At 36.9% G+C, this 20,743-nt stretch overlaps 1 protein-coding gene and 1 pseudogene across 1 annotated transcript; both read left to right on the top strand.

The window, feature by feature from the left end:
- OR12D28P (olfactory receptor family 12 subfamily D member 28, pseudogene) lies at positions 2,136–3,110 on the top strand (annotated as a pseudogene).
- On the top strand, positions 7,157–8,095 carry OR12D25 (olfactory receptor family 12 subfamily D member 25). The gene is given in 1 exon segment (NM_001391026.1): positions 7,157–8,095. A coding segment is annotated over 1 exon segment (939 nt).
- Positions 8,096–20,743: the final 12,648 nt, after the last annotated feature.

Here is a 20,743-nt window from a genome sequence, read left to right as displayed (position 1 = left end):
AATTTACTTTTGTTTGAAGTAATTTTTAATTAAAATTGTCATCTAAATTATCAAATTAGTCACATATAGTTGTTCATAATGACCTCATGATTTTTGGTATTGATAATATCCGAAGTGATTTTACCTTTCAAATTGGTAATTTGAGTTCTCTAGCAGGCTTACTGAGTTTATTACTTTCACTAATCTTTTCAAATAACTAAATTTGACTTTATTAACTTTTCTCTATTGAGCTTTTGTTTTCTATTTCAATGACTCATGTTATTAATATTTTCATTATTTCCTTCGTTGTACTTTCTTTAGGTTTGAGTTGCTGGTTTTATTCATTCACTCATTCACTCATTAAGCTTCTTGAAAAGAAAGTTTAGGATATTGATTTTCAATATTTCTTCTTTTCTAACATAGGAATTTAAGGCAAAATTTCTTCTTCTCTTTATTTCTTTAGCTGCATACCAAAAGGTTTGCTATGTCTCACCTTCGTTATTTAGTTAAAAGTATTTTTTAACTCCTCTTTGGATTTCTCTTTTAATCCATGAATTATTTAAGTGTGCATTGCTTAATTGCAAACATTTAGTGAGTTTCTAGATATCTCTTTCTTATTTTTTCTAATTCCACCATAGTCAAAGGGTATTCTTTGAATGACTCTACCTTTTGAAATTTCGGAAGCTTTTTTTTTAAGACTCAACCTACGTTTGATTTTGTAAATGTTCAACGTACACTTGAAAATAACATGAATTATTTTATTTTTTTCTGTTCATACATAGTATTTGCATAGCCTTAAAATCCACAAGTCATAATGATAATTGCATTGTACAGTCATTTTTCACCTTGCTAGAGTCCTCTTTTTCTTGTATGCATGCTGCAGACACTTATCCATTCTGATGTGCTTCATTTCTTTTTGCATTTCCATTCTTCTGTTTAGGATCTTTTCGTTCTGCCATGAATTCTCTCAGTTTATGTTTTGTGAGTGTGTGAATTATTTTCTTGTTGGGTTAGGCATTATATATATAAAATTTGCAAATTATATTGTTCAGATTTTTATATCCTTCCTGACTTTTTGGCTGATTCTTCTATCAGGTATAGAGAGATGTGTTAAAACTTCTTATAATGCTTGTGGATTTGACTATTTCTTCACTATTTCTGTCAATTTTTTAATCTGTTTTACTGGGAGCTTACATTGGGCTATGATTATTAGTAGGAGAATCTTAGTGTCGGTGGGTCAGGAAAATGTATCAGGTAGTTTTTCAAATTCCTCAGTTCAAAGGCTCCCTCTTCTGTTGATACAGTAGTCATTATTTTCTATTACAAATGGCAAGGATTTCTTTGTTCTTCTTACATTTACTATGGCTTTTCTGTCTATCTCCCTCAGCGCTTATGCAGTGCTTTATTCTATTTTTTCCCCCTGTAGGAATTACCACTAACTGTGGGGCAGTCTTCTTCTGGGGCTGAAAATTTTGGAGTGTTTTCAAAGTTCTCCTACTGGTAAGGCTTTTCACTATTTCAAGTTTTTCTCAACTGCACCCATGGCCCCACTGCCATGTTGCAATCTTGTGACTACTGATGCTCATTATGCTGTTTGGGATCCCCTCTACTTACACAATATTTGAAGTTTCTGAGTTTTATGTCTCTTAATTTTACCAAAGGTTTAGGTTGTCAGGAGGGATGTGTTAATTTCCTGTGGTTTTTATGCATCTTAGGAGAAGAGGGGAAAGCCTCACTAGAATACACCTGTGTTACTACCAGAACCTAGAATAATAAGCAGAACCACTAACTATTCCCTTTTTTTGTATGTTTTAAATTTGTCTAACCTCTAATTTTAATGTAATATGTGAGTTTATGGTGATGCCTTATGTTTCCTAATTTAAAAAAATACCCTTTATCTATATTTGATTTGTTCATGATACGCTGTTCCTATTACTCTAATATCATTTTACTGATTCACAATATATCAGGTATGTTATTCTTCCTAAATTTTGTTGTAAGTAAATTTACTTTGCCACTCCTAAATATTCTTCACATTGTAGCTCACCTCTAGGTTCCAACAAATATTAAAATTGCTTTACTTAACTCCCATAGCGTAAAGTTAAAAGTTCAGAAAAATTAACTCATTGTTATTGCTACGTTTACGTCCCAAAGCAATGGGAAATGTCACTACAATGAATGAGTTTCTTTTACTTGGCCTGACCTGTGTTCAAGAGTTCTAGCCTTTCTTCTTTGTGATTTTCTGAATCATTTACCTGATAAACTTTGTTGGAAATGGAGCTATTTGATTGATTGTTATTTTGGAATCCAAACTCCTCTCATGTATGCATTTTTTCCTGGGAAACCTTTTTTGTCTCGACACTTACTCTTCTTCAGTGACACTGCCCAACGTACTTATAAACCTCCTCTCTACTTGCAAGGCCATATCTTTCCTAGGCTACATCACTCAGCTACACTTCTTCCACTTTCTGGGAAGCACAGAGTCCATCTTACTGGCTATCATGGCCTTTGATCGTTTTGTTGCCGTCTGCAACACACTTTGCTACACTGTCATCATGAACCCCGATGTGAATTCTCTTGGCAGCTATGAGCAGGCTCACCAGCTTCTTTTATGCTCTGATTCATTCTCTCACCACTGCATGCCTGAACTTTTGCCACTGTCAAAAACTCAATCATTTCTTCTGTGATGTCAAGCGCCTCTTATAACTGGCCTATAGTAACACACTAGTTAGTCAGTGGCTCCTTTCTGTTGTCACAGGTAACAAATCCATGGGAGCTTTCTTCCTGATTCTTCTCTCCTACTACTATATTACTGGCTTCCTTCTGTTCAAGAATCAGTCCTGAAGAATACTACACAAGGTTCTGTCCACTTGTGCCTCTCATTTCATGGTGGTATGTCTTTTCTATGGACCTGTGGGCTTCACATACATTTGTCTTGCCTCAGCCACGTCCACGATTCAGGACTAGATGATGGCCATCATATACACATACATATACACATATACATATACATATACATATACAATGCTGTCACCCCAGTGCTGATTCCACTAATATACACTCTTAGGAATAAAGAATTGATGTTGGAACTGAAGAAAATCCGGGGGAGGAAGTTGTTTAAAGACTGCCACTGGGACTAATCAGACTTATGTTTCATTTCCATTGAGAGTTTCATCCTTTCATTGCAATAAATGAATAGTCTACTTGATTTCTATTTTCTTCTCAGCAACTTGTAGCACCTGTGACTTTGTTTTGGTCTAACTTGTGCATAATTATTATTTGCCTAGTTTTTATTCACCCAGTTATTTACTTATTTATTTATTTAAGAGATAGTCATTGAGTATATATGGTGTCAGGCAGTGTAGTAGATGCAGGAAACATAGGAGTGAGCAAAACAAATTTCACAATCTCATGAAACTTAAAGTTTAGTATATTAGAGGACACACAATAAACAAATCCATAAGTACACATGCAAGGGTAATTAAGTGCTATGGAGAACTAAAAGGTGGTAGGAAGGATAGGGAGAGATGAGGTAAAAAATTTATCTGCTCTCTCTCCTGGGTTTCTCGCATAGAGTTTCTAAAACTCTTGGAATTTCCCAAGTGACAGAAGTGTCTTTGTTATTCATGAGCCACTTGGATCACTCCCGAATTTATGCTCATAAGGTGACTTGTGAGGGTCCCTGTAGCTTCAAAGTTGACAGGTTATGTTAGAAAGACCAACCATATGATTAGAGGTTTTGGGTTTTGAGTGATGGTGATATTAGCCTGACTTCTAAGAGAAGAGGGAGGCTGGAGATTGAGTTCAGCCACGTGGCCAATAATTCAATCAATCATACCTATGTAATGTAACCTCAGTAAAAACTCTGGACGTCAAGTCTCCAGTGAGCTTCTTCTGTCGGCAATACTTTGCACACTTTTGAACATTGTGATGTTTAATTTTATATGTCAACTTTACTGAGCTAAAGTATACCCAGATAGCTGGTAAAACATTCTTTCTGAGTGTGTCTATGAGGATGTTTCTGGAAGAGATTAGCATTTGAATTGGTAAACTAAGTAAAGAAGATCACCCTCACCAATGCGAGCGGGCATCATATAATCCATGGAGATCCTGATTAACAAAAAGGTGGAGGAAAGGTGGATTGTTGGGATTCAACTAGTAAACCTAGTTCGGATGGGGTATCCAACTTTTCCTGCCTTTGGACATCAGTGATCCTTGTTCTTGGGCCTTTGGATTCAGACTGAATTACATCACTGTCTTCCTTGGTTCTCCATTTTTCAGATGGCAGATCATGGGACTTACTGGCCTCCATAATTGCATGAGCCAATTCTTATAATAAATCTCCATAGGTGATAGATACATAAATGATAGATAGGTGGAGATAAATACATCCTATTAGTTCTGTTTTTCTGGAGAACACTGAATAATACAAATATCAATATGATAGGAAGGTAACACATTTTGAAGACAAACAAGTTTTGCATTTGGGACCCTCCTAGAGTTTGCCCTATTTGTCTCTCCTTTGTATTCATGATTTTTATCCCTTTCTGTGATAAAATTGTAATCATAAGAATAGCAATTTCCTGAGTCTTGTGAGTCATTCTAGCAAATTATCTAACCTGAGGATATGGTAACCTTCAAATTTGTAGCCAGATAGTCAGAAGTGGAAGTGGTCTGGCAGTGCCCAAACTTGTGGTTAGTGTCTGGAATGACAGCAGTTTTGTGGAGTTTGGTTTAATTCCAGGTAGTTGGTGTTTGAAGTCATTATATTCTGCTTCTGTGTCTCTCTCTTACATACAAACACACACACACACTACATAAATTCTTCTACAATTTACAGCCTTAAGTAATTTTGATAATGTATTGGTGTTGACCTATTGTAACTAGCTAAATCTTGGAAGAAGCATCACATTTCCTTAGATAGGTGATTAACAGAGTATCTGTCAGAGACAAAATGGATGAAATTGGTACAACAGGCAACAAGGTAGAAATGACAATTAGGGGATCCTGACCTGCATGCATCTATGGTTATAGAAAATATATCATGAGAAAAATTCTTTACAAGCCAAGAAGAATATTGATTGCTTGGTATGTATTAAGAGCGGGTGAGTGGAAGCCTGATATCAGTCACCTCAATGGAAAAAAATCATGATTTCTTACTCAGTTTCCATACCTGAACCAGTTTTCAAAGCCTATCAACTGAAGGAGCTGCAGGGTCCCTTTGAGGAAAGTCCCGGCAATGTCACAGAAAGTGTTTAAGGTGGCAATTTTCCTAGTTCTTATCCAAAACAGATCTATGGCCCATGATCTGAATAATTATGTACTTTGGAAAGGGAAGAATCCAAATCTCTTAAGAGCTTTTGGATGTAGAATCTAAACTAACATGACAACTGGTCACCCAAAATATTGTTATGGTTCTCTGTAATGCTGAGGGAGAGCTTGCTGTACGGAAGTCAGATGATAAAAACATCGCTTGTCTGAAGCCATCTAACAGTAAATTTAGTGTTTTCACAGGACCACCCACTAGTCGTTTTCAAGGACTGATTGTATATCTGAGTTGGCTATACTTGGTGGCTGTGGTTAGTGATTTGGTGAATGCATGATTTTCACTAATTATTAGCAAGAAAGATCAGAAATACTTTGTATTCACTTGAGACAACCAACAGTGCACATTCACAGTCTTGCCTCAAGGCTATATTAATTCATGATTTACTATTTTTTTCTTTTTTTCTTACTGCACTTTGATATAGATGCAAAAGCTTTCCTTATTCTTCATAAATGAATAAATTGGATTTTGAGGGACAAGTTATTAACAAGAAGTTTATCTGGGAAAAGGGGATAAGGTACTTTTCCCAGATTCTTGACTTGTTCCCCTCTTTTGTTACTACACCTTGAATGTCTTTGCAGTAACATGCCTTTCTCTTCACTTGGTCTTTGTCTGCACACTGACTTGCTCTTTTCTGATAGTCCCAAGAAATTCAGTTTCAATGTGAGACACTCTCTTTTTGGGATTGATTATTTTCAACTTTCTTTTTTTTTTCTTAATTATTTTACCGAGGTCATAGTAGCTTATAACATGGTGTAAATTTCAACTGTACATTATTATATTTCAGTTTCTGTGTAGAATGCATTGTGTTCACCACCAATAGTCTAATATTTATCTGTCACCATACGTATGTGCCCCTTTACCCCTTTTGCCCTCCCCCCACTCCCTTTTCCTCTAGTAACCACTAATCTGTTCTCCTTAACGATGTGTTTGTTTATCTGTGGTTTTCAATGTTATTTTGCTACTAGGACTTCTCAGCATTTTGAGTTTTTGCATCCTGCATCAATTGCCCTGCTGCTATGATGTTCTCTTCTGGCTGCTAACACCAATTCTGCTGGTTTGTTTTCCCTCTGCCTACACATTATTTGAAGTTTGTCGGCTTTAAAAACTGTCTTTTAGGGGCTTTCCCAGTTGCATAGCGGTTAAGTTCGTGCACTCTGTTACAGCAGCTTGGGGTTTGCAGGTTTGGATCTCAGATGCCAACCTACACACTGCTCATCAAGCCATGGTGTGGTGGCATCCTGCATACAAAGGAGAGGAAGATTGGCACAGATATTAGCTCAGGGCTAATCTTCCTCACAAAAGAAACCCTGTCTTCTATTTTCATGAAGTTTTGGGTTGTGGGGAACTTTAGTGATTTTGTTGAGAGTGATGTGAGGAGATTTAGGTGTATCGCTGTGCTTCCACAAGCACCCAGAAATAAGAAGTGTGCCTATTACCTCCATTTAAAAGTACTTCAATTTATATAAATACAACTGGCAGACTTTTAAAAAAATATATTTATTTTAATGCTATCAAAGAAGATAAAATTGAATTCTGTTCTTTTACTTGTTAATATATATTCATTGAATATCTGCCTTTATTCTGTATGAGCTGCTTTTCAGGTTTAACTCAGCACTCTGAATATGCTTCTTAGTTCTGCGTATCACAAAAATCACACTGACTCAGACTTTATCACATATTTCTGTTTTCCTTATTTATGTTGCAAATGAATTCAATGCTAGCATTCCTGATCACTGTGTTCAACATAAATCATTCTTATATACTTCCAGATGGCAAACTTATTTCATTTAACTCATACAGTATATTGGAACAGTTTACTAATTATCACTATTTTTCCTTCTCAAAGCAATGGAGAACATCACCACAGTGAATGAGTTTCTTTTGCTGGAACTGACCTCTATTCAGGAGCTGCAGCCTATAGTCTTTGTGACCTTCCTCATTCTATACGTGATAGACTTGTTTGGAAATGTGTCCATATTAGTGATTGTCATCTCAGAACCAAGACTCCACTCCCCTATGTACTTTTTCCTGGGAAATCTTTCTTTTCTGGATATATGCTATTCTTCAGTGACACTGCCTAAACTAATGTCAAACCTCCTCTCCACTCACAAAACCATATCTTTCATAGGCTGCATCACTCAGCTACACTTTTTCCACTTTCTGGGGGGCACTGAGGCCCTCTTGCTGACCATTATGGGCTTTGACCGGTTTGTGGCCATCTGCTACCCACTTCGTTACACTATTATCATGAACCCTCAGATGTGTATTCTCTTGGCAGCTGTGGCCTGGCTCATCAGCTTCTTTTATGCTCTGATGCATTCTGTCATGACTGCATGCCTGAACTTTTGCCACTCTCAAAAACTCCGCTACTTCTTGTGCGATGTGAAGCCCCTTTTAGAATTGGCTTGTGGGGACATACGACTCAATCAGTGGCTCATTTTCATTGTCACTTGCAGCTTAGCAATGGCATCATGCTTCTTCACCCTCCTCTCCTACTTCTATATTATTGGCTTTCTTCTGTTCAAGAGCCGGACCTGCAGTGTGCTCCACAAAGCCCTGTCCACTTGTGCCTCTCATTTCATGGTGGTATCTCTCTTTTATGGAACTGTGGCACTCACCTACATTACCCCTACCTCTGCCACCTCTGTAATACAGGAACGGTTTGTGGCTGTCATACACACCACTGTCCCTCCAGTGCTGAATCCACTGATATACACCCTTAGGAATAAGGAAGTGATGTCAGCTCTGAGGAGAGTCTTTGGGAGGAAATTTAAGCTGTTTGTCTGAAGAAAGCCATTGACAACATTAGAAGAAATGAAAATCGCTTTTCTTTTATATGACATTTATTTTCTCATCTATAATAAATTGATTCCTTTCCTAAGTATTATTTTCCTTTCAGAAATTTGTGCCATTGTAGCTATGTTCTTCATGTATAGGATTGCAATTCTTTGTCATTTAGTGATTCATTCATTTGAAATGTTTTATCAGCAAGCAGTGTTCAACTTGCAGAGGACACTACAGTGGAGAAACCCCTGAGTTTGTAATATGAGGACATGGATCTTGTTTCACTTGAGGAGGAAGACAATAAAAAGATGAATAAGTGGATGCAAGCCTCTTTCAGAGGTTAAAACACATGGAATGTAAGGAAGAATCAGTATACCAAGATGGGCACTCTTTTGTGTGGTTGGGTCAGTGAAAGCCTGTCTAACAATTGGCATTTGAGCAGAGTGCTGAAGGAAATGAAGGAGTGAGTCATGCAAATATATGAGAATATAGCATTTTATGCAGAAATGCAAGAGCATTGGTATAGATTGTACTTCTTGTGTATGAGGAAAAGCAAGATGTCCATTGTGCTTGGAGCTCGGTGGGTAATGAAGAGAGTGGCAGGAGAAGAGGGCAGAGAACTGGTGGTAGTCATGTCATGGGCATCATGTTGGTCATCTGAATGTTTTCAGCACATACTCTGGGTGATATAGCATGATATTGGGGCATTTAAGCAAAAAGTGGACTTGAAATAACTTCTGCAGTGAAAGAATCACAATGTTTACTGTGTTGAGAACAGAGTAGAGGAGAAAGATGGAATCAGTTAGGATTCCCTTATAACCCTTTGGATAAGAATTGGTGGCGGCTTTACCAGGGTGATAGTGGTGGAAGTAGGAGAGGCAGTTAGATTCTGAATGTGTTTTGAACACAAAGCTTTCAATACTCACTGATAGCTTAGATGTGTATTATGAAGATGAGAAGCATCAAGAATGATTTTCAATTTTTTTTATCAGTGTTAACTCCAAGACATGTCTGTAGTATAGATAAATGAGGCTATGAAAATAGCAAGAGTGTAATAAAGCATTCAATTTGCTTGTCTCATAATGAGTGGTTTGAATTCTTTTCATGCTTATTAATTAATCCTCTTTCTGCTCAGAGCAATATATTTTTAAAACTTAATCTTGAGATTAGTATGTAGGCTTTACTATCAAAAACAATCTCATTTGTGGCAATTTATTCTGTCAAGGCATGATTCAATTCCATTTTTCGGGTAATATGAGCAATAATAACTAAAACGTAACCTTCACTATTGGAGAGTTTATACTTTACTAGGAAGAATTAGATCAGAACATGAACAATGGCCAGCCCAGTGGCTGAGTGGTTAAGTTTGCATGCTCAGCTTTGGCAGCCCAGGGTTTTGCCAGTTCAGATCCTGGGCACAAACATGGCACCACTCATCAGGCCATGCTGAGGCAGCCTCCCACACAGCACAATCAGAGACACTCACAACTAGAATATACAACTATGTACTTGAGGGCTTTGGGGAGAAGAAGAAGGGGGAAAAAAAGAAGATTGGCAACAGTTGTTAGCTCAGGTGTCAATCTTTAAAAATAATAACATAAACAAGAAGTAAATAAAGAAGAATATAGCAGGTGAAGAAGATATTATAGAGGGTATTTGGAGGTAAAATCTAGGATGAGTAGAAAGTATTTGTTTAAAGCAGAAGCTATTTTTTATTTGATATTTGATATGACTATCACAAAAGTCTAACAGTCTAAGTATGCTGACCCACAAGATAGTAATGATGTGAAAATAATAATGTTAGGAGAAGCGAAAAAATCTCAAATATTTTATTTTGGACTTTTTCTTTCAATTCTATTTTGATATAATTGACATACAACACTGGATAAGCTTAAGATGTACAGCATAATGAGTTGACTTACATATATTGTGAAATAATTACCAGTATGAGTTTAGTTAACATCTATCATCTCTTATAGATTAAACAGAGGAAAAGCAAAAAATGTATCTGTCTCTGTGATAAGAACTTTTAGGATTTGCTTTCTTAGAAACTTTCAATATACCATGCAGCAGTGTTAACTATAGACACTATGATGTACATTACATCCCCAGTACTTATTCATCTTAATACTGAAAGTTTGCACCTTTTGCCCACCTTCATCCAATTCCCCCACCACCCCTACCTCTGGTAAACACAAATCTGATCTCTTCTATCAGTTTGATTTTTTAAAATTTTAGATCAACATTTAAGTGAGATCATACAATATTTCTTTCTCTATCTGACTTACTTCCCTTGGAGTAATGTCCTCAAGCTCCATCTATGTTGTTGCAAATGGCAGGATTACCTTCTTTTTATGGCTTAGTAGAACTGAACCTGGGCCACCATAGTGGAGTGTGCTATCCTTAACCACTAGACCACCATGGCTGACCTGACTAAATTTATTCTTAAATATTTTATTTTTGCTGCTATTGAAAATGGGATTGTTTTCTTTATTTCCTTTTCAGATAATTCATTATCAGATTAATGCAGAAATTCTACTCACATTTGTATGTTAATTTTGTGTTCTGCAATTTTACTACATTTGTTGATTAGGTCTAGCAGTTTTGTGGAAGCTTTAGGATTTTCTACTTATAAAATCACGTAATCCACAAATAGAGACAATTTGGCTTGGTCCTTTCCAATTCTGATCAATTTTATTTCTTTTTGTTGCCTGATTCCTCTGGCTAGGATTTCCAGTACTGTGTTGAATAGGAGTGGTGAGAGTGGGCACCCTTCTCTTGTTCCTAATCTTAGAGGAAAGGAAAGCTTTCAAACTTTCATCATTGACTATGATGTTAGCTGTGTGCTCTTCATATATGGACTTTATTGTGTTAAGGTGTGTTCCTTCTATACTCAATTTGTTAAGAATTCTTATCAAGAACTGATATTGAATTTTGTCAAATGCTTTTTCTTTATCTATTGAGATGATTGTATGATTTTTATCCTTAATTTTTTTAATGCGGTGTATTGCATTGATTTTTGAACCATCCTTGAATCCCAGGGATAAGTCCCGCTTGATTATGGTGAATGATCCTTTTAATCTGCTGCTGAGTTTAGTTTCCCCACAATTATTGCATTGCAGTTTATTTTAGTTTTGATAGTACTAGCTTTATATGTTTAGGTTCTTCAATATTGGGAGCATAACTATTTACAATTGTTATATCTTCTTGATAGATTCACACATGATATTATGTTTTATAATAAGAAATATTTATTTGATCTGAATCCCCATTTCTGGCATAGAGTTCCTAAGACCCTTGAAATTTCATAAGTCATGAGATTTATAAGGGTGTTTTTGGTTATATTAATGAGATGACTTTTGGAACACATGTAATGATGGGGCTGGTTGCCACTGGAGCCAACCATGTGATTACAGGGTTGGAAATTTCTCTCCCACACCCATAGTGTCTGAGGAGGAGAGAGGAGCTGGTGGTTGAATCAACAAGCAATGGCTTGTGAGTTAATCAATCATGCTTGTGTAATAAAGCCTCCATAAAAACCCAAAAGGAGAAGATTTGGAGAGGTTTGGGTTGGTGAACACATGTGAATTTGGGGAGAGTGGTGCACCTGAAGGGGGCATGGAAGAACAAACCCTATGCATCTTTTAGATCTGGCAGTTCCAGAATTATATCATTTCATAAGACGTGGGTAATTCCAAGGGATTTTTTAAAACTTCCCCTAGAATAATAAGTAATACACCTCAAGATATTTGAACTCAAACGCTGTGGGTACATGTTCTGATGCAGACATAATTTTCGTCCCTATGAAGCTGCCTAAATTCCTTGCTACATTAATTAAGAGTGTGGCGGTTGTGTGATATTTCTTTAACTGTTGTATAACCTGTGTGTCAGCATTCTTCTATAAGTAAAAAGGGGTAGGAGAACAGGGACCAAAAAAATACAGGATTCAAAAGAGAAAAGTTTGGAACTTTATAGTTTGCTTTTCTTCTTAGTGGGAAGGAGGGAAATGAAGACTCTACCAAAGGTAGTTTTTATAACTGTGGGAAAAAATACCTTCTCTCTTCCCTTAAGTCAAACATTATGAGGGAAATGGATGGCTTAGCACTCTCTTCTCACCCCCATGGTTGCTAACAGACATTTTTCTAATTCTCGTCATATTCACTTATTTATACTAAACCTGGTTTTCAAGCAGTGCTCCATCAATTTCTTTTGATGCTGCCCTTCTGGTGTTTATCTCCATTCCCTGTCATTCTCTTCCTGGTCTATGCCTTCATCATGTGTAAACAGATGGGGGGAATCTCTGGTTGTCATGTGACCTGAGGACATCAACTTAATTGCCCTCCTATACCATCTTTGCTAACATACAAAATCCAACTATGGAAAGCGGAGTCTGAAAATAACTGTAATTATCATTGTCACAGAAGAGAGAGCCTGGGTTTGTCCAACAGATTTGCTTTTAACAGAACCTGGGAACTCTTTAGGTTATTTAAGTCTTCAGGGGACGGATCCTTTATCCTGGAGCAAATGGGGCCTTACTGGAAACAAAAAGAATAATGTGACTTTCTTTCATTGACTAGGGCCACTGAGAAAATAAATTCCAAAGTTGCAATTAAAGTTGCAATTAATGCCCTTCAAGGAGCTGTTCTGGTTACAATGGTCTAATATTCACAAGATAAAACTCATCACAGAAATGTCTTCAGCATGATGTTGTACTCTTACTGAAATGACAGGGAATATATCATTAATCAACATGGAAAAAGTTGCTTTGAACTGTATTGACGATGAAAAGTATGGGTTATACTGAGTCACCTGATTATTTTTCTAAGCTCTCCGTGGGACTAAGGCCCAATTTGCAAGACAACTGGTTACAAGTAGAGGAGGTTTTGGAGCCAGGAAACAGAAAAACTGGAACACATTAAAACGAAATTTTTCCTTATTAACATGGTGCTCTTTGAGAGCCTACCTATACCATTTATGCATTCCTGACTGTCTTTTAAATTCAGTTCCAAGTTTATGCCTGCAGAAGTTTAGAAAATAATCCAAATATCACTCAAAACTTTTACACTGAACATTTAGATGATCTCTACCAATTTTGTTTATTGTTTCAAAAACCTTCCATTGACAACTTCCCTCAACTTCTTGAAATCTTCTTGTCAGAGTGGGATTTTGGTTTCCTAATCCCTAATCACATTGCTGATGCTGCAGCCTATTTTTTGTATTGCATGTCTGCTCATCTGAGTCTAGCAGGAGCCACAGACATTAATTAGAAAGTCTTAAGCTTGCATGTCCCTTATTTCCACTCCATACTTCAGCAGTGCTTCAGTTCTAAAACAAGCCAATTTCATCTCACTTGTCTTTCACATCTGAACTCTTTGTCAGGATCCATTTGTTTTTACATATTGGCTTCTGATTTACACTGGTTCCCAAGGTGCCCCATCTAATAATAACAGCAAACACTTGGAATTCACTTAATACGAATTGAGCACTATTTTAAACATTTTACATATATTGACCCTTTTAATCTCCACCACAACACTAAACTAAAAGGGGGAGTAAAAGGGTAGAATTTTTGTATGCAATCAAAGTTAAGTTGTTATCAACATAAAATGGAATGTTATATCTATAAGATAATTTATGCAAGAAACATGGTAACCTCAAAGCAAAATTTTTGGTACATTCCCAATAGATAAAGAGAAGGGAATCAGAGCATATAGCTACAAAAATCACCAGTTCACAAAGGAAGGCAGCAAGAGAGGACGAAAGCAACAAGGGAACTACAAAACCACCAGAAAACAATTAATAAGATGGTATTAGTAAAGATATGACCTATCAATAAATACTTTAAATGTAAATGGATTAAATTCTCCAATTGAAAGACATAGAGTGGACTGATAGATAAAAAAGCAGGACTACTAAACAAGATTAGAAAAACAATGCACAAAGAAAATAAGTTCAACAAAGAAATGGAAACCCTCAAAAAACAAATAAATAGAAATCTTAGAGCTTCACAATAAAATGACTTAACTGAAGAACTCAATAAAGACCTTCAACAACAGATTCAACCAAGCGGAAAAAAGAATCAGTAAACAAGAAGACAGGTCATTTGATATCACCAGTTAGAGGAGCAAAAATAAAAAAAAGAATGAAACAGTGAAGAAAATATGCTGCATTCGTGGGATACCACCGTGTGAAACACTATATGCATAATCCCAGAATGAGAAGAGTAAGAAAAAAGGACAGAAATTCTAATTAAAGCAATAATAGTTGAAAACATTGCAAACATTGGAAGAGAAATGAACATCCAGATTCACAAAGCCCAAGGATCCAAAATGGATTGAGTCTGAAATGGGCTACACTAAGAAACATTGTAATTAAACCACAAAAAGTAAAAGACAAAGGGAAAATTTCGAAAGAAACAAGAGAAAGCAACTCATCACATACAAGGGAGCCCCCCTAGGGCTATCAGAGGATTTTTCAACAGACACTTTACAGGCAACGAAAGAGTGGAACGATATATTCAATATATTGAAAGAAAAAAACTGTCACCGAAGATACTATACCTAGCAAAGCTGTTTTTCAAAAATGAAAGAGAGAGAAAGAGTTTCCTGAGCAAACAAAAGCTGAGGGAGTTTAGCATAGACCTGCTTCACAAGAAATGCTACAGGGTGGTCTTAAAGTGGAAATAAAAGGATGGTAATTAACATTGGAAAAACGTATGAAGGTGTAAAATTCACTGTAATGGTAAATATATATCAAATTAAGATTGTCCAATATTATAATGGCATAATTCACTTACAATTCCAGTTTAAAAGTTAAAAAACAAACACATTAAAAATAATTGTAGAAGGAAGGCTGGGAAGATGGTGGTATATGAGGACTCTGAATTCACCTCCTCCTACAGACACAACAAATTTACAACTACTCTTAGAACAATCAACCATGAGAGAGAACCAGAAATGGGATAAAAAGAACCCCCACAACAAAGGACAGCGCTGACTGAGGAGTAAGAGATAAAAATTTCTTTCTGGAGAGGAAAAAGTCACATTCTAGCCACAGGGCTTCATGGCAAGGAGCAACCTCAAGGTATAAAGCTTTTCCTGGAGGAGCAGGGTATCTGAGTGGGAGAGTTTTGGCACAATAATCAGCTTTTGGACTCAGCACAACTGAGATATGTGTCATAATATCTGGCTTTGCTGGTTTTTAACCACAAGAAGCAATATCCCCAGACAAGCTGTTGAGAGTAAGGGAAAGGAAAGCCCACTCTTAAAGGGCTCATGTGCAAATTCACCCATCTTGGAAAGCAACCTAAAATCACCAGAAAGAAATGTGCAAAGTCCTTTGGTGAAAAGAGACTCACTTGACAGGCTCTGGCTGCATCTCAGTGAGAGGTGAGAGGTCTCCAGGGACTGAGACATTGGAAGCAGCCATTATTGTGACCTAGGACAGGTGTGCTGACACAGATGCTGGCAGATGCCATTGGAAGTCCCTTGGCCTGTAAGCACAGGGGTCTACTCCACCCACTAGAGTACTGATTTAATCCATCTCAGCCAGGGCAGCCAGCCCACCCTAGGGACTGGCACCACCCAACAGCTGGCCCCTGCGAAACTTGTGGGCCTGTATAGGCAGGGTGTGTGGGACCTCTGCAACAGGGTGCATGGGTCTGCCTCTGTGCAGTAGGGTGTACATAAGGGACAGGGTGTGGGTGAGGGGTGGGCCTGCACTGATGGAGTGTGTGGCATCTTCAGTTGGGTGAGTGGTCCACTTCAGTGGGCTAGGGTGTGCATACAGGATAGGACTGCAATGATAGGGAATGTGGGCCTGCACACAGTGCCAGCTGCACCAGACTTGTGCTTCCCAACCAGGCACATAGGGGATCAGCCTCACCTTCCAACACCTGAAACAATTGTGTGCTGCCACACCTGGGGCAGGTCCCACACAGCTGCACTGAGAAAGCTGACAGCAGCCTTGCAGGCTGCAGGCATACAGCAATTGTAAGCCCCTGAGTCTAGCAAGAAGCCACACTGGGGGTCTCCTCACTTAACAGAAAAACTACAGCACAGATATGCTACTAGACCTTGCAGCAAACTGTCCTGGGGCTTCCCATGCCTCATAAAGTGGCTGAAGGGACCATAAGAGTTGCATTCACTTGGGCATTATAACCAGCCAGCCAGGGGGACAGCCTAGCGTCCTTGTGCACCTGCAGCAAGAGCAGCCCTGCCACAATAGAAGGAGACACATAGCCCACACAAGGGATACTCTTGGAACATTTGGAACTGGTGATGAGAGGAAGGCACATTGCTGGACCTCATAAGTCATCTCTTACAGAAGGCCACTTCTCCAAGATTGAGAGATGCAGCTGATCTACCTAATACATAGATGTAAGAACAGAGAAAGAGCCAAAATGATGAGATAAAGGAATATGTTCCAGGTAAGGGAACACAACAAATCTTCAGAAAGAGAACTAAACAAAACAGAGATAAACAGTCTACCTGATAGATTACAGACTAATTGTCAGAAGGATGCTCAGTGATCTTGGGAGAAGAATAGATGAATTCAGTGAGAACTTAACCAAGGAATTTGAAAATATGAAAAAAACTAATCAAAACTAAAGAATAGAACAATGGAAATGAAAAATTCACTAGAGGGAATCAACAGCATATTGATTGATACAGAAGAATGCATCAGCAAGCTGGACAAAAGACTAGGGGAAATCACCTAAGTTAAATAGAAAAAAGAAAAAATAATTAAAAAGAATGAGGACAGGCTAAGGGACTTCTGGGGCAACATCAAGTGCAATAAGATCCATATTATTGGTGTATCAGAAGGAGAAGATAGAGACAAGGGGTGTGTGTGTGTGAATCAATTCAAAGAAATAATAGCAGAAAACTTTCCTACCCTAAGTAAGGAAACAGACATCCAGGTACAGCAAGCACAGACATCACCAAACAAGATGAACCCAAAGAAGCCCACACCAAGACACATCATGGTTAAGATGTCAAGAATTAAAGATAAAGAGGGAATCCTAAAAGCTGCGAGAGAAAAGCAACAAGTTACATACAAATGAAACCCCATAAGGCTATCAGCTAACTTCTCAGCAGAAACCTTACAAGCTAGAAGGGAGTAGCATGATATATTTAAAGTGCTCCAAGGAAAAAACATACAGCCGAGAATACTCTATCTGGCAAGGTTATTATTTGGAATGGAAGGAGAGATAAAGAGTTTTCCATACAAGCAAAACTAAAGGAGTTTATCACGAAGAAATCAGCCTTAAAGGAAATACTGAAGGGACTTATTTAAGTGGAAAAGAAAAAACCATGAATAGGAATAAGGAAGTTATCAGAAATAAATAAATAAGTAAAGTCATTGGTAAAGGCAAATCTATAGTAAAAATAGCAGATAACCACCTATGAAGCTAATATGAAAATCAAAAGTCAAAAGTACTAAAATTATATATTTCCATAAGAGAGGATGGCAGTAAACAAGTAGAGCTTTTAGCAATAGGTAAAACTTAAGAGACCACCAATTTAATATAGATTGCTATATATTCAGGTTATTATATATAAACCTCATGGCAATCACAAACTGGAAACTTATAATAAATACACAAAAGAATTAAGAGAAAGGAATTCAAACATAATACTAAAAAAAAGCCATCAAACACAAGGGAAGAGAGAAAGAGAATAAGAAAGGGTTAGAGAAGAAATACTAAAACACCCAGGAAAAAAGTAACAAAATGGTAACTAGCACATACTTATCAATAGCTACTTTAAATGTCAATGGACTAAATGCTCCAATCAAAAGTCATAGAGTGGCTAATTGCATAAAAAACAAGAACTATATATATGCTGCATACAAGACACATTCTTCAGACCTAAAGACACTCAGGAAATGAAAGTGAAGGCATGGAAAAAGATACTGCATGAAAATGACAAAGAAAAGAAAGCCGGGGTATCAAAACTTATATCAGACAAAATAGACTTTAAAACAAAAACTGTAACAAGAAACAAAGAAGGGCACTACATAATAATAAAGAGAACAATCCAGCAAGAAGATATAACGTTTGTAAATATCTATGCACCCAACATAGAAGCACATAAATATAGAAAGCACTTACTAACAGACATAAAAGGAGAAATAGACAGCAACACAATAATAGTAGGGGACTTTAACACTCCACTTACACTAATGGATAGGTCATTCAAACAGAAGATCAATAAGGAAACATTGGCCTTAAACAACACATCAGACCAGATAGACTTAGTAGATATATACAGAACATTCCATCCCCAAACTGCAGAATGCACATTCTTTTTAAATGCACATGGAACATTCTCCAGGGTAAGTCACATACTAGGCCACAAAATAAGTCTCAATAAATTTAAGAAGACTGAAATAATACCAACCATATTTTCTGACCCCGACAGGATGATACTAGAAATCAACTACAGGAAGACAATCAGAAAAGTCACAAATAAGTGGAGATTAAACCAAGCTACTGAAGAACAATTGGGTCAATGAATAAATCAAAGGAGAAATAAAAAAATATCTGGGAAAAAATGAAAATGAAAATACAACATGCCAAAATTTATGGTATACAGTAAAAGTAGTTCTAAGAGGGATGTTTATAGCAATACAGGCCTACCTCAACAAACAAGAAAAATGTCAAATAAACAATCTAACAATGCACCTAAAGGAAATGGAAAAAGAGGAATAAGTCAAGCCCCAAATCAGTAGAAGTAAGGATGCAATAAAAATCAGAGCACAAATGAATGAAATAGAGACTAAAAAAAAAAAAAACAGGAAACATCAATGAAATGAAGACATGGTTCTTTCAAAAGGTAAACAAAATTGCCAAATTTTGAGTGAGACTCACCAAGAAAAAAGACAGAAGGCTCAAATAAATAAAAGTCAAAATGAGGGGCCAGGCCAGTGGAGCTGCAGTTAAGTTCGTATGTTCTGCTTCAGCAGCCTGGGGTTCACTGGTTCAGATCCTGGTGCAGACATGGCACTGCTTGGCAAGCCATACTGTGGTAGGCATCCCACATTTAAAGTAGAGGAAGATGGGCACAGATGTTAGCTCAGGGTCAATCTTCCTCAGCAAAAAGAGGATTGGCAGCAGATGTTAGCTCAGGGCTGAATTTCCTCAAAAGAAGAAAAAGTCAAAATGAAAGAGGAAAAATTCAACACCCACTTCAGAAATACAAACGATTATAGGAGAATACTACAAAAAGCTATATGCCAAGAAATTGGATAATCTAGAAGAAATAGATAAATTCTTAGAATCATATAACCTACCAAAGTCGAATCAAGAAGAAACAGAAAATTTGAATAGGCTAATCACCAGTAAGGAGATTGAAATAGTAATCAGGAACCTCCCAAAATATAAAAGTCCAGGACCAGATCGCTTTCCTGGTGTATTCTAACAAACTGTCAAAGAAGACTTAATACATATCCTTCTCAAACTCTTCCAAAAACTTGAAGAGGAGGGGAAGATTCCTAACTGATTCTACAAAGCCAACATTACCATGATGCCAAAACCAGACAAGGACAACACAAAAGAAGAAAATTACAGCCAATATCACTGATGAACATCAATGCAAATATCCTACACAAAATACTAGCAAATAAAATACAATAATACATTAAAAAGATCACACATCATGATTAAGTGGGATTTATTCCAGGGATACAGGGATAGTTCAAAATCCACAAATCAATCAGTATGATATATCACATTATCAAAATGAAGAATAAAAATTGCACAATCATCTCAATAGATGCAGATAAAGCATTTGACAAGATCCAGGATACATTTAATGATAAAAACTCCAAATAAAATGGGTATAGAAGGAAAGTACCTCAACATAGTAAAGGCTATATGTGATAAAGCCACAGCTCATATAATTCTCAATGGAGACAAATTGAAAGCTATCCCTGTAAGAGCAGGAAGCAGGCAAAGATGCCTACGTTCACTACTCTTATTTAACATAGTATTGGAAGTCCTAGCCAAAGCAATCAGGCAAGAAAAAGAAATGAAAGAGATTCAGAAAGGAAAGAACAAAGTGAAACTGTCACTATTGGCAGAAGACATGATTTTATATATAGAAAACCCTAAAGAATCCACCAAAAAACTTTTAGGAGTAATCAATGAATATGGTCAAGTTGCAGGACACAAAATCAACATCCAAAAATCACTTGAATTATTATACACTAACAACGAGGTAGCAGAAAGAGTTAAGAATACAATCCCATTTACAATTGCAGCAAGAAGAATAAAATACGTAGGTATAAACTTAATCAAAGAGGAGAAATATCTGTACACTGAAAACTACAAAACGTTGTTGAAAGAAGTTGAAAGACACGAAGAAGTGGAACGATATTTCATGCTCTTGGATTGGAAGAATTAACATTGTTAAAACGTCTATACTTCCTAAAGCAATCTATAGATTCAATGCAATCCCTATCAAAGTTGCAACAACAGTATTCACAGAAATAGAACAAAGAATCCTTAAATTTATATGGAACAACTAAAGACCCAAAATTGCCAAAGGAATCCTAAGAAAAAAGAACAAAGCTGCAGGTATCATACTCCCTGATTTCAAAATATACTACACAGCTATAGTAACCAAAACAGCATAGTACTATCACAAA

Source organism: Equus caballus, chromosome 20 (assembly GCF_041296265.1).
Source record: "Equus caballus isolate H_3958 breed thoroughbred chromosome 20, TB-T2T, whole genome shotgun sequence".
Taxonomy (NCBI): domain Eukaryota; kingdom Metazoa; phylum Chordata; class Mammalia; order Perissodactyla; family Equidae; genus Equus; species Equus caballus.
The sequence above is the reverse complement of the archived record's forward strand: the minus strand, read 5'-3'. Positions and strand labels throughout refer to the sequence as shown.